Source organism: Typopeltis vanoorti, chromosome 7 (assembly GCF_054136105.1).
Source record: "Typopeltis vanoorti isolate ZY-2024b chromosome 7, IOZ_Tvanoo_1.0, whole genome shotgun sequence".
NCBI classification, from domain to species: domain Eukaryota; kingdom Metazoa; phylum Arthropoda; class Arachnida; order Uropygi; family Thelyphonidae; genus Typopeltis; species Typopeltis vanoorti.
Window position 1 is genome coordinate 55416759 of NC_143555.1, and position 12248 is coordinate 55429006.

Below are 12248 nucleotides of genomic sequence, written 5' to 3' on the forward strand. Positions count from 1 at the left end.
AAATCATCTGTAGAGCTCATGTTTCTACATGAATTATGTATTGCCATCAGTATCAGAAAACCAATGATGATGATGATGACTATCATTAATGATCAATACTAGTGGTTTTCTGTAACAAGGTTTTTCATCATCATCAGCAGCAGCATTTTTGAGTTCACAAAGAAGCCAAAATCATCCATATGAAGCTTTTCTAGCACTAGAGGAATGAGGTGGGGCTTTCGAGGTGTCATTGCATAGTCACAGTTAATGAAACACGGGTTCACCATTATGACCCTTAAATGAGACAGTCAGTGTAATGGCATTATCTCACATACAATAAGAAATTCAATAACATCCTTTCGTGGACAAAGTTATGGCAACCATGTTCTGAGACAAAGGTAGGATCTTACTTGAGATGGTCATCACAATTTATTTAGAATGGAGACACTGCAAATGATGTGGTGTCTCCATTCTAAATCATCTGTAGAGCTTTTCGAGCTCTACAGATGTAGAGCTCATGGAGGAGGACGTCATTTACATGACGTCCTTCTCCATGACAATAGCTAACCTTACGCCACTTTGAATACAAAGAGATGCAATTGCAACATTTGACTGGATTAATCTTCCTCATTCTAGCCCATATATGGCACTCTGAGGATGTGATTTTGCAGACGAGGAGCTGAAACATAAAGAGCTCAGACATCAGAATAAATAATTTTATGGAGTCAACATACTCGGTAATAGCAGAAGTGTATAGAGAATGTAGAGAACCATGTAAAGAGCCGCTGTTCAATAAATTGTTTTCTGAAGGGAAGAAAAAAAAATAGGAGGCATTACTTTCATACTGCCTCTCATGTAATATATAGTCTGCCCATAGTTTAGAGCAGTGGTCTCCAAAGTGTGGTATGCATACCCCCTAGGGTACGAGAGTCGATACGTGGGGGTACGTCAAAAAAAGTTTTATATTGATAGGAAAAAAATTGAGTAATTAATTAAAAATAAAGAATATTACTTTCTTTCATCAATTAAACATATATATAATATAGACAAAGACGTTATAAAGATCCTGTAAGCTTAAATTTGTGAGTAGTGCACCGCATTGGGCAACTTTGCACACATAATCGTCCGTGGCAAAGCTGTCATGTTTTTTAAAACTAGGGAGTAAATCTCTTACTTCTTATCATTGCCATTGTTTGTAGACCATCCTAGTGTTGCCAAGTCCAACTAGAGAAGGAAAATTGCTTAGTTATCCTGCTATCTACAGATGACACCACAGTTGTATTAATTATTTGACTATTAGTAGTAAGTTTGACGATTTTTTAGTATATATTATTTCTTCGCAATTCCAATGCCTTTTTGTGCTTACTTTTATGTTTACACTAGAAATGGTGAATTAATATTATCAAAATTGCTTACATTTTTTAAAAGCATTTGATATTATCAATAGTAAATGAATTATATTTAAATTTTACAAATTAACCCTCACAAAATGGATAAATGGTTAAAAAAATTTCCTCCAAAGAAACTGCAAATTGAAGATAATTATGATAGTACTTCTACATCAGAAGAACAACAAGGAAAAAATAGGATTGATTCTTCTGTTCAAACAAGTTCGTGATCAGTCAAATTAAGTGAGAAAAACATTAATCTGAAACTTAACAAAACCTTGCCCAAGAAAGTTCAAAATTATCAAGAAGACTACTTGAAATGGGAATTTACATTGACGATAGTCAACAATGAACCTCGTCCTACATGTGTATTGTGTCATGAGACGCTATGTAATGGAAGTATGAAACCATCATTATTAGTAAGACACTTAAAAACTAAACATCCTGAACATGAACACAAATCTTTACAATTCTTTGAACGATGTTTGAAGACATGTAATTCTCAATCCAACAACTTAAAAAAATTCACTAAAATTAACGATAAATATTTGGAGGCATCTCTTGAGGTTGCATTCTTAATTGCAAAAGACCAAAAGCCACACACCATTGGGGAAACACTTGTACACCCAACCGCCATAAAAATGGTAGAAATAATCCATGTATAGAAATCATTGCAGATAATTTAAAGAAGCAACATATTGCAGTATCAGAAGGCATCAAACCAGAATTTCAAGGAATTATGAAAAAAATGCAAGGCCATTGTTCACATTAAATATTGCAATAAATATGTTTGTAAGCTGTTAATAATAAAAATGTGTAAAAATATCTAGCGTTTTTAATTATTATATGATGAATCAAGGCATATTTCCTCTTTATAATACTTATTACAATAGATTTTTGCTCAATCAATTGGGGGTAAGCGATCAAAAAAGTTTGGAGGCCACTGGTTTAGAGAACCGTAGCTGGCAGAGTGCCAAGAAATCAATTCATGTTGAAAGGCAGAAAAGAATAAGGGATGTACGAATCCGTCACCAACACGTGAATTCACATGCTTTATACATAAAGTTTTCCAACTGTTATACAAGTAAAATAGTTACCACTTAAAAAAATTAGAATGTTCATAAAAGAAAAGCTAATTTTTCTATGTGTAATAATAAACACTCATCCTATGAAACAGATTGATTACCTATTATCAGAATGGATTTGCCTTCTTTGGCCATGTGCAGAAATGTCAAAGGTTCTCTCATCTGTGGCCGAATTTTTTATATATATATATATATATATATATATATATATATATATATATATGTGGCGATTAGTTTTTACTCGGTTGTTATACATTTCAAAAAATAGATTTAATGTTTAATGACTCCAAGACCGAGATAACATATAAAGATTTTAATGATAAATACTACTAGTTTCGGCATATAGCAGCCTTCTTCAGGTATTTATAAAGGAAAGGAATACTAATAAACATTGAATTATTTAAATAAACAAACTGGAAATTACAGGTACAAATTGCCTCACATAATCGATACATAAAAACGTTGTATTTTTCAAGTTGTTCCAACTGGCGTGCCATTGTTTGTTGCAATTGTGCGTGCAAGTTCACGTGAACGCCAATATTGAATAACTGCAGCATGGCTATCTGGGATGTTATAACTTAAATTATTATTTAAGTGGACCGGGTTCAGTAGGATTTCCCGTGGTTCTACGATTTTTCTTTCAAACTCATCTTCACAGCGAAAAATATTTTCTGATCTATTCCAAGCATACAGAGTGGCTTTGTTGGTCATCATTAGGATTATTTGAAAAAAGAACATGACTGGATAAAGCAGTTGCATGAGATCTTTTGTATGAGATGTCTCTCTTATGCTCTTCTATGCGTTGTTCAATAGATTTGTTAGTTTGACCAAAGTATGGGATATTGCAATCACACCACACTTTATATACTCCAGGGTACTTAAGGTTGTGATGAGTAGGTTTTGGATGGCTGATTAGAGAGCGGATTTTTGGAAGTGTGGTGAAGAAGGTCCTGATATTATATTTTGTAAGGACTTTAGCTATTTTCTTAGAGACTGTGCTAATGTATGGAATAGAGATGCTACCTTTAAAATTAATAGTCTCTGTTGTGCACTGCTTAGGAGGGTTCAGAAGAAGTTTCTTAATTGTTTTTTCAGAGTATCCATTTTGTTTAAAAATAAGAGTGAGGTGATTCATTTCTTTTTTGTAGTTCATCTTGTTCATTTAAGAGAGAACGTGCTCTGTGTCCTAAGGTAGATATAATTCCAAGTTTTTGTGGTGGAAAATGATGAGAAAGATTATGCAGATATCTATTGGTATGCGTAGGTTTTCTGTACATAGAGATTTTTAATCTTTCAGAGTATCGTGTAAGCATAACATCCAAAAAAGGTAAAGAGTTATTATTTTCTATATCAGCAGTAAATTTTATATTAGGATGTTGGATGTTTAGATGACGAAGAAAATCTGTGAGAGCTGTGTGCCCGTGATTCCAAATAATGAATATATCATCAACATATCTTTTCCAAACTTTTGGTTTAAATGAGAAGGAAGATATGGCTTTCTTTTCAAAGTCTTCAAGGAAGATGTTAGCTAGCACAGGGGACAAAGGGTTGCCCATTGCCAGGCCTTGTTTTTGTTGGTAAATGGAGTCCTTATATCTGAAGTAACCAGAATGAATGCAATGCTTTAATAAAGTGAACATTTTTTTGGATAATTTATCCTGTAGTAATGTAAGTACCTCGTCCGTAGGAACGTTAGTAAATAAAGATATAATGTCCAAACTAGCTAGAATATCATTATCATCGATGGGAATATCTTTAATATGAGAAACAAAATCTGTGGTGTTTTTGATGAAAGATGAAGATTTATTGGAGAAACACTTGAGGTACTTTGCTAAATATTTTGAAAGTTTATATGTAGGTGAATCAATTCCTTCCACAATTGGGCGAAGAGGGATGTTTTCTTTATGAATTTTTGGAACTCCATAGATGCGTGGGATAAGAGGATGTAGAGAGCGTAATGAGAGGCGAATATTATGAGGAAGTTCACTCGCAGTCTTTAACAAGTTGTTTGTACGGTTTTGTAATTCTCTTGTAGGATCTTCCTGAAGAATTGAATATATTGAACTATCTTCAAGTAATTGAAGCATTTTGTTGTGGTAATCTTCAGAGTTGAGGATGACCGTAGAGTTGCCTTTATCTGCAGGTAAAATAATAATGTTACTGTTCTGTTTTAGATTTTTTAGGGCTTTTCTTTCAGCCACTGAAATATTATCTGTTGGAGGTTTGGCATTATTTATAATGAAAATCGATTCAATACGAAGAAGTTTCGCCAAATGATTAGGAATGAGTGAACATGCTTTTTCTATTTTTGTAAGAAGAGATTCTTTAGGGATAAATTTTGGTGAGGGAATAAAATTGAGACCTTTGCTAAGAATATTCGTTTCTGCATCCGTTAACATATGAGAAGATTTGTTCACTACAACAAATTAGATTATCAAGAAATTTGATAATCTAATAAGGATACAAAACAGATCTGGTCATAGTGATGCCCGTATTAATCCTGAAAAGGTTGTAGTGAACAAATCTTCTCATATGTTAACGGATGCAGAAACGAATATTCTTAGCAAAGGTCTCAATTTTATTCCCTCACCAAAATTTATCCCTAAAGAATCTCTTCTTACAAAAATAGAAAAAGCATGTTCACTCATTCCTAATCATTTGGCGAAACTTCTTCGTATTGAATCGATTTTCATTATAAATAATGCCAAACCTCCAACAGATAATATTTCAGTGGCTGAAAGAAAAGCCCTAAAAAATCTAAAACAGAACAGTAACATTATTATTTTACCTGCAGATAAAGGCAACTCTACGGTCATCCTCAACTCTGAAGATTACCACAACAAAATGCTTCAATTACTTGAAGATAGTTCAATATATTCAATTCTTCAGGAAGATCCTACAAGAGAATTACAAAACCGTACAAACAACTTGTTAAAGACTGCGAGTGAACTTCCTCATAATATTCGCCTCTCATTACGCTCTCTACATCCTCTTATCCCACGCATCTATGGAGTTCCAAAAATTCATAAAGAAAACATCCCTCTTCGCCCAATTGTGGAAGGAATTGATTCACCTACATATAAACTTTCAAAATATTTAGCAAAGTACCTCAAGTGTTTCTCCAATAAATCTTCATCTTTCATCAAAAACACCACAGATTTTGTTTCTCATATTAAAGATATTCCCATCGATGATAATGATATTCTAGCTAGTTTGGACATTATATCTTTATTTACTAACGTTCCTACGGACGAGGTACTTACATTACTACAGGATAAATTATCCAAAAAAATGTTCACTTTATTAAAGCATTGCATTCATTCTGGTTACTTCAGATATAAGGACTCCATTTACCAACAAAAACAAGGCCTGGCAATGGGCAACCCTTTGTCCCCTGTGCTAGCTAACATCTTCCTTGAAGACTTTGAAAAGAAAGCCATATCTTCCTTCTCATTTAAACCAAAAGTTTGGAAAAGATATGTTGATGATATATTCATTATTTGGAATCACGGGCACACAGCTCTCACAGATTTTCTTCGTCATCTAAACATCCAACATCCTAATATAAAATTTACTGCTGATATAGAAAATAATAACTCTTTACCTTTTTTGGATGTTATGCTTACACGATACTCTGAAAGATTAAAAATCTCTATGTACAGAAAACCTACGCATACCAATAGATATCTGCATAATCTTTCTCATCATTTTCCACCACAAAAACTTGGAATTATATCTACCTTAGGACACAGAGCACGTTCTCTCTTAAATGAACAAGATGAACTACAAAAAAGAAATGAATCACCTCACTCTTATTTTTAAACAAAATGGATACTCTGAAAAAACAATTAAGAAACTTCTTCTGAACCCTCCTAAGCAGTGCACAACAGAGACTATTAATTTTAAAGGTAGCATCTCTATTCCATACATTAGCACAGTCTCTAAGAAAATAGCTAAAGTCCTTAAAAAATATAATATCAGGACCTTCTTCACCACACTTCCAAAAATCCGCTCTCTAATCAGCCATCCAAAACCTACTCATCACAACCTTAAGTACCCTGGAGTATATAAATTGTGGTGTGATTGCAATATCCCATACTTTGGTCAAACTAACAAATCTATTGAACAACGCATAGAAGAGCATAAGAGAGACATCTCATACAAAAGATCTCATGCAACTGCTTTATCCAGTCATGTTCTTTTTTTCAAATAATCCTAATGATGACCAACAAAGCCACTCTGTATGCTTGGAATAGATCAGAAAATATTTTTCGCTGTGAAGATGATTTTGAAAGAAAAATCGTAGAACCACGGGAAATCCTACTGAACCCGGTCCACTTAAATAATAATTTAAGTTATAACATCCCAGATAGCCATGCTGCAGTTATTCAATATTGGCGTTCACGTGAACTTGCACGCACAATTGCAACAAACAATGGCACGCCAGTTGGAACAACTTGAAAAATACAACGTTTTTATGTATCGATTATGTGAGGCAATTTGTACCTGTAATTTCCAGTTTGTTTATTTAAATAATTCAATGTTTATTAGTATTCCTTTCCTTTATAAATACCTGAAGAAGGCTGCTATATGCCGAAACTAGTAGTATTTATCATTAAAATCTTTATATGTTATCTCGGTCTTGGAGTCATTAAATCTATTTTTTGAAATATATATATATATATACATATACACATATATCGATGAAATGGAGTTCCTGTATTTGGGGACATTTTCTGTGCAATTTTATTTATTATTGTTTTTTATTTTTATTTTTTGAGAAAATGGTCTAGTCTTTTCAACAGAATGTTCACCTCTGTGTGGCAAGAACATCATACTGGCTAAAACAATCCTCTATAGCAGTGCTTCCCAACCTTTTTTACGTCACGGCACACCTCACAAGCATAAATAATTTCATGACACACTATGAAGGAACATTTTTGCTATTAACATGATTAATTTCTTCTATTTCATACAGGGATTCAATTAATAAGATCTTTCTATCAAATATTTTTGCATTATAATACATAAACATTCCAGTTAGACATTCATTGCAGATAAGTCTTCTTATGCAGTCATAAGCACGAAATAAACGAAACAAATGGAATGAAAATACCTAATCCATACATTCTCAGTGATTGATATTTGACATAGTTTTTATATCGCATCTATGAACTAAATTGTCAGATTTGACTGAGTGAAACTGTGATTAAATTTTTAGAACACTTATTTTATAAAATTATAATGTGAAAATACAAAAGCGAAATTAATTATACACAAAAGAATTACTATGTATAAATATGCTAATAATAATTTAATGACAAAATAAACATTTTAAGTATTAATATAAATATCTACAATATTCTTTTGCCACAGTTAATACATATATCTCCTTCTTATTTCAGTGAGATACTTGGGCCTGTTTCTATGAACACAATTTTTTTATATATGGGTCTATGGTCAAAAGAGCTATTCATGATCAAAACTCTTCAATGATGATCTCTTTAAATTCTTGATAGTGAGCATAGAAGAGAAACTTTGTTCACACATGCATGTTGTAGCAAATGGTAAAAGAATGTTTATAGCTTTTTCGCTGATGGATGGAAACTCCTTTTTTGCAGTTACCTAGAATTGAGATAATGGAACATCCTTAAACTCAACTTCAAGGGTACGATCACTTTTTAAGTCTAATAACTCCTCCTTTTCTTTCACTGATAAATCAAATGCCATGTTATCTAATGAAGATGCAAATGGATTTCAAACCCAATCGAATTTCTTTGTCTCCGTTAATTAAAAGTAGTGATGAAGCTTTCTCTCAAGCATGCATAGGTGTTGATCTACAAGTTCTAGTAGTTCTTTTTTAGGATTCGAACTATAACACTGACTAAACATTTCAAGGGAACCATTTTTCACCACATCTTTCCAAAGTTGAATTTTGTTTTTGAATCCATTAATTTTGTCAGTGCAAGTTAATATATTCTCAAGCGGTCCTTGCATTTTTTGATTAAGTTCATTTAAGTATTCAAATATGTCAGCTAAGTAGGCCATTTTTTGCAACCAGTAATTGTCTTCCAACTTAGCTGAATACTGAGAGTTACCCTCAAAAAATACTTTTAATTCTTCTTTCAACTCATGAACTCTGGACAGAACTCTCCCTCTCGACAGCCAACGAACTTCAGTACGGAACAACAAAGATTAATGCTCTGATCCCATTTCATCACATAAAATTGAAAAAAGATGATTGAGGTGGTCTACCTTTCATCAAATTCACCATTTTTATAATGTCATTAAGTGTGGACTTTAATTCTAGAGGTAAACTATTTGACATGAGAGCTTCTCTATGAATAAAGCAGTGTATTATTTAAACACCAGGGTTTTCAGACCGAACTTCGGACACCAAGCCTCTGATGCTTCCTGTCATTGCAGCCATGCCATCAGTACATAAACTTACTCAATTTTTCCATGAAATTTTATTTGTATCAAAGTATTCATTGATCACTTTAAAGATTTCCTTCCCAGTTGTTTGTTTCTGAAGTTCTTTGCAGAATAAATAATGCTCTTTCAACCCTTTCTCATCAGGAATTCGAACAAGTGCAATTAGCTGACAACAGTTGCTAACATCTGTTGATTCATCAACCTGTAAGGAAAATTTCTTAACTTCACAAATTTTCTGGATTAGTGTTCTTTCTATGCTAACTGACATGTCTTCAATGTGCATGCTGATCGTATTATTTGAAAGCGGTACTTTTTCAATTTCTTTTACTTCATTGATTCCAAGCATAGTTTTTACAATTTCCACATAAGCTGGTAAAAATGAGTGATTTGGCAATTGTGTGAGGCTTCTTGGCTTTAGCTATCAATCTTGCAACTTTGTAACTTTCTTCTAGAGTTCCATTAGATACTGTTGTGGCTGATTTCATGAAATAACTTTGCATTTGGATTTGAGTTTGCAGACTTTTAAAATAGTTAAAATCCTTATCTGTGTACAAAGGATGCTTGGTAGAAAGGTGTTGATGCAGTTTACTTGGCACCATTGCTTCATTTGACAACTTTTCCAGGCATATGAGACATTGAGGCACAGAAGAATTATCGGAGCACACGAAACCAAATTTCTGATAATCCTCTTTATATGGTCTATGACTATGTTGCGCCCTAAACTTTTTCTTTGGTTCACTTTCTTGGACTCACGAGTTTGATGGATTTTCTGATTTTTTTAAATATTTGTCCATTATTGTGGGTAACTGAAAATTAAATTTAATAGAATTAAAATTGCAAATAAACAAGCCATTGAATAGAAAGATATAAATCACATGAAACTAAAAATACTACATTATAATCGAGGATATCAAATGGGCAATGTAACTAGGGCATCCAAAATACCGGAACACGGAAAACTATGTTAGGAAAATGCCTATTAATGACAGAAAGTCTACGTTTACCAAGCTTAAGCTATACAAATTACACATTAATCATTTTGTAATTCATAATGTCAGCGTCCATTGTCCAAAAAATATCTCAGATACCTTTTCATTATGAAAAAATGGTCAACTAGAAGAAAAAAAATGACTCGCCAGTGTTTATTTTATCATGCGAAGGTACTTCTTTCTTGTATGACCGTTATAGCTTCAGCTAAAATGAATGTTATAGATCGACGGTAACAGGAAAAAGCATCTCTGTCAGCAAATAATAACAATTCGACTTATGTTTCACAAACTATCACATTTGTTAAAACACAAATTCAGAAAAAGACGCAATAAGACATTCCCACTAAGGATTTTACACAGACCACTTAGCAACACTGAACATCCACTTGAATGCAGTTCTTACAAAAATGATACACTCTTGAAACACTCAACTGGTACTCTCACAACACAACAGATGAGTTGAAACTGAAGCAGAGTAATGATCTTCTGAGTCATAGATGCAAAATGTGAGGGAGGGAGGAATGGTGCCTATGACATTCTGGGAGGTCGCCTTCACATGTGCATAGCTAGAAAAGAGCAATAAAGTGAAAAGGGAACCACTCAGCAGCCTAGCCCTCCTTTAGCATCGCCCCATAATCAGGACTTTGCGGTTAAATTTTTTGCGGCACGTCGGTTGGGAAGCACTGCTCTATAGGTTCTCCCCCCCCCCCCCACACACACACACAATGCATTTTTGGCACCACATTCCATCCCCTGTGTTCTCCTCAGATTCTAAGATAACATCATTCATGTTCTCAACCATTGTTATTGTTTTTACTCGCTTAAGACCTCCACCAAGCAAAATTATGATTAAAAAAATGAAGAGATCCTTTTGCAGAATAATATACAGTAATATTCATTTTTGTCAAAGTCACTTCAGTAAAAACAGACTGTTCTGATTAAAAGATAAGGTTGTAGCTGAAGCAAAGAGTTATACCACTTGCTTTACTTGTAGTTGCTTAGTCGGATTAATCACTTTCTCTTTTTTTTTATTGATTCATCCTATTTGCTCTCATAGAAATATATTCTGTAATAAACTGCATGCTTCTGGTAGTGTCTTCTAAATTATGTGGAAACATTTATAATATAGTCAGCTATATTCACAGTTTAATTGCATATTAACTAAACTAATGGAAAGAAATGAAACAATTCATTCCATTCCTTTTCCTTAGTGTAATTCTGCTTATATTTTCCAAAAATTAACTTAGATATTCATATCTAGAGTTAAGCATGAATTATCATAATTTCAAGTAATAATAATCCTATTATGCAGATTTATTGAACTGTATATGTTAGAATAAAACTTGCTTTTGTAGCAAAAATAAGTTTAAAATAAATAAAATAATACTTTTGACCAGTACATTTTTAGATGAGATATACTCCTCTCATATTCATAATATGTGCTATGAAGCTGAACATTATTTAAGCCTTATTTATATATTTTTCAAATTCTGTAATGGATTTTATTGCTACTTCATCAGAGTTTTTGTAAATCTGATTTTCAGTTTTTTTTATTCTTGTTTTTCAGACAGCAGCAATTAGAGCAGGAACATAGAGATCATGAATTAGCTTTACGTTTGGCTCAAGATATGAATGGTGCTTTGGATGATGTAGGAACACCTCCACCTCTCCCAAGGTGATATGCTTACTCTTTAAACATTATTTACCTTATTCCCAAACCTCATATATATATACATATATATATTGTTTAGGCTATATATATATATACTGTTTAGGCTCCAAACTTTGCATGCAGATGTTTCCCCCTTTTACTCAGTGCCATCTTCCCACTTAGAGTTGCAGCCTTTTAGTACTTACTGATGGTGCCATTTTCTTTTATGACAAATTCTCATTTCCTCACATAAACACGCATACTATGAACACCTGAAAGTTTATGCTAAGAATTAGATAATCTGGGAATCCTATTATAGAGACCAAACAGTCTAGAACATCTCTAGTAAACAAAATGGTGATGCCATCTGCTATAGTCTCTCTTTGATTTCTGTTCTTTTTCTCCTTTGGATAGATCACAGTTTTCTGATCCAAATCGGCTGTCAAGTAAAATGTAAATTGTTTTTGCTGGAATGAAAATAGCCACTCCTTATTCCACTTTGAAATTCCCCACCCATTATCCAGTTCTTGGTTATCTATTTAAAAAATGATAGAGATGGTTCAGGTTAAAAATGCAATATTACTCCTGGTTTACATCGATCACTAGCACATAACATCGATGTCTGGCATGGGCAAGCGGGTTTTTCATCCCGGAAACTCAAGAAAATCAACCTCAGAATCCACGCTATTTTCAGACAGCGAACATAGTTTTAGGATTAGGG

The 12248-nt window shown here is 33.3% G+C and overlaps 1 protein-coding gene across 1 annotated transcript in view; it reads left to right on the top strand.

Annotated features, from left to right (window-relative positions):
• Positions 1–12248, top strand: part of jar (Myosin heavy chain 95F jaguar) — a 517008-nt gene that overhangs the window by 437394 nt on the left and 67366 nt on the right. The window contains exon 22 of the mRNA XM_090395608.1: positions 11444–11551. Within this exon, the coding sequence (XP_090251734.1) occupies positions 11444–11551 (108 nt within the window). The remainder of the gene's footprint in view (positions 1–11443; positions 11552–12248) is intronic.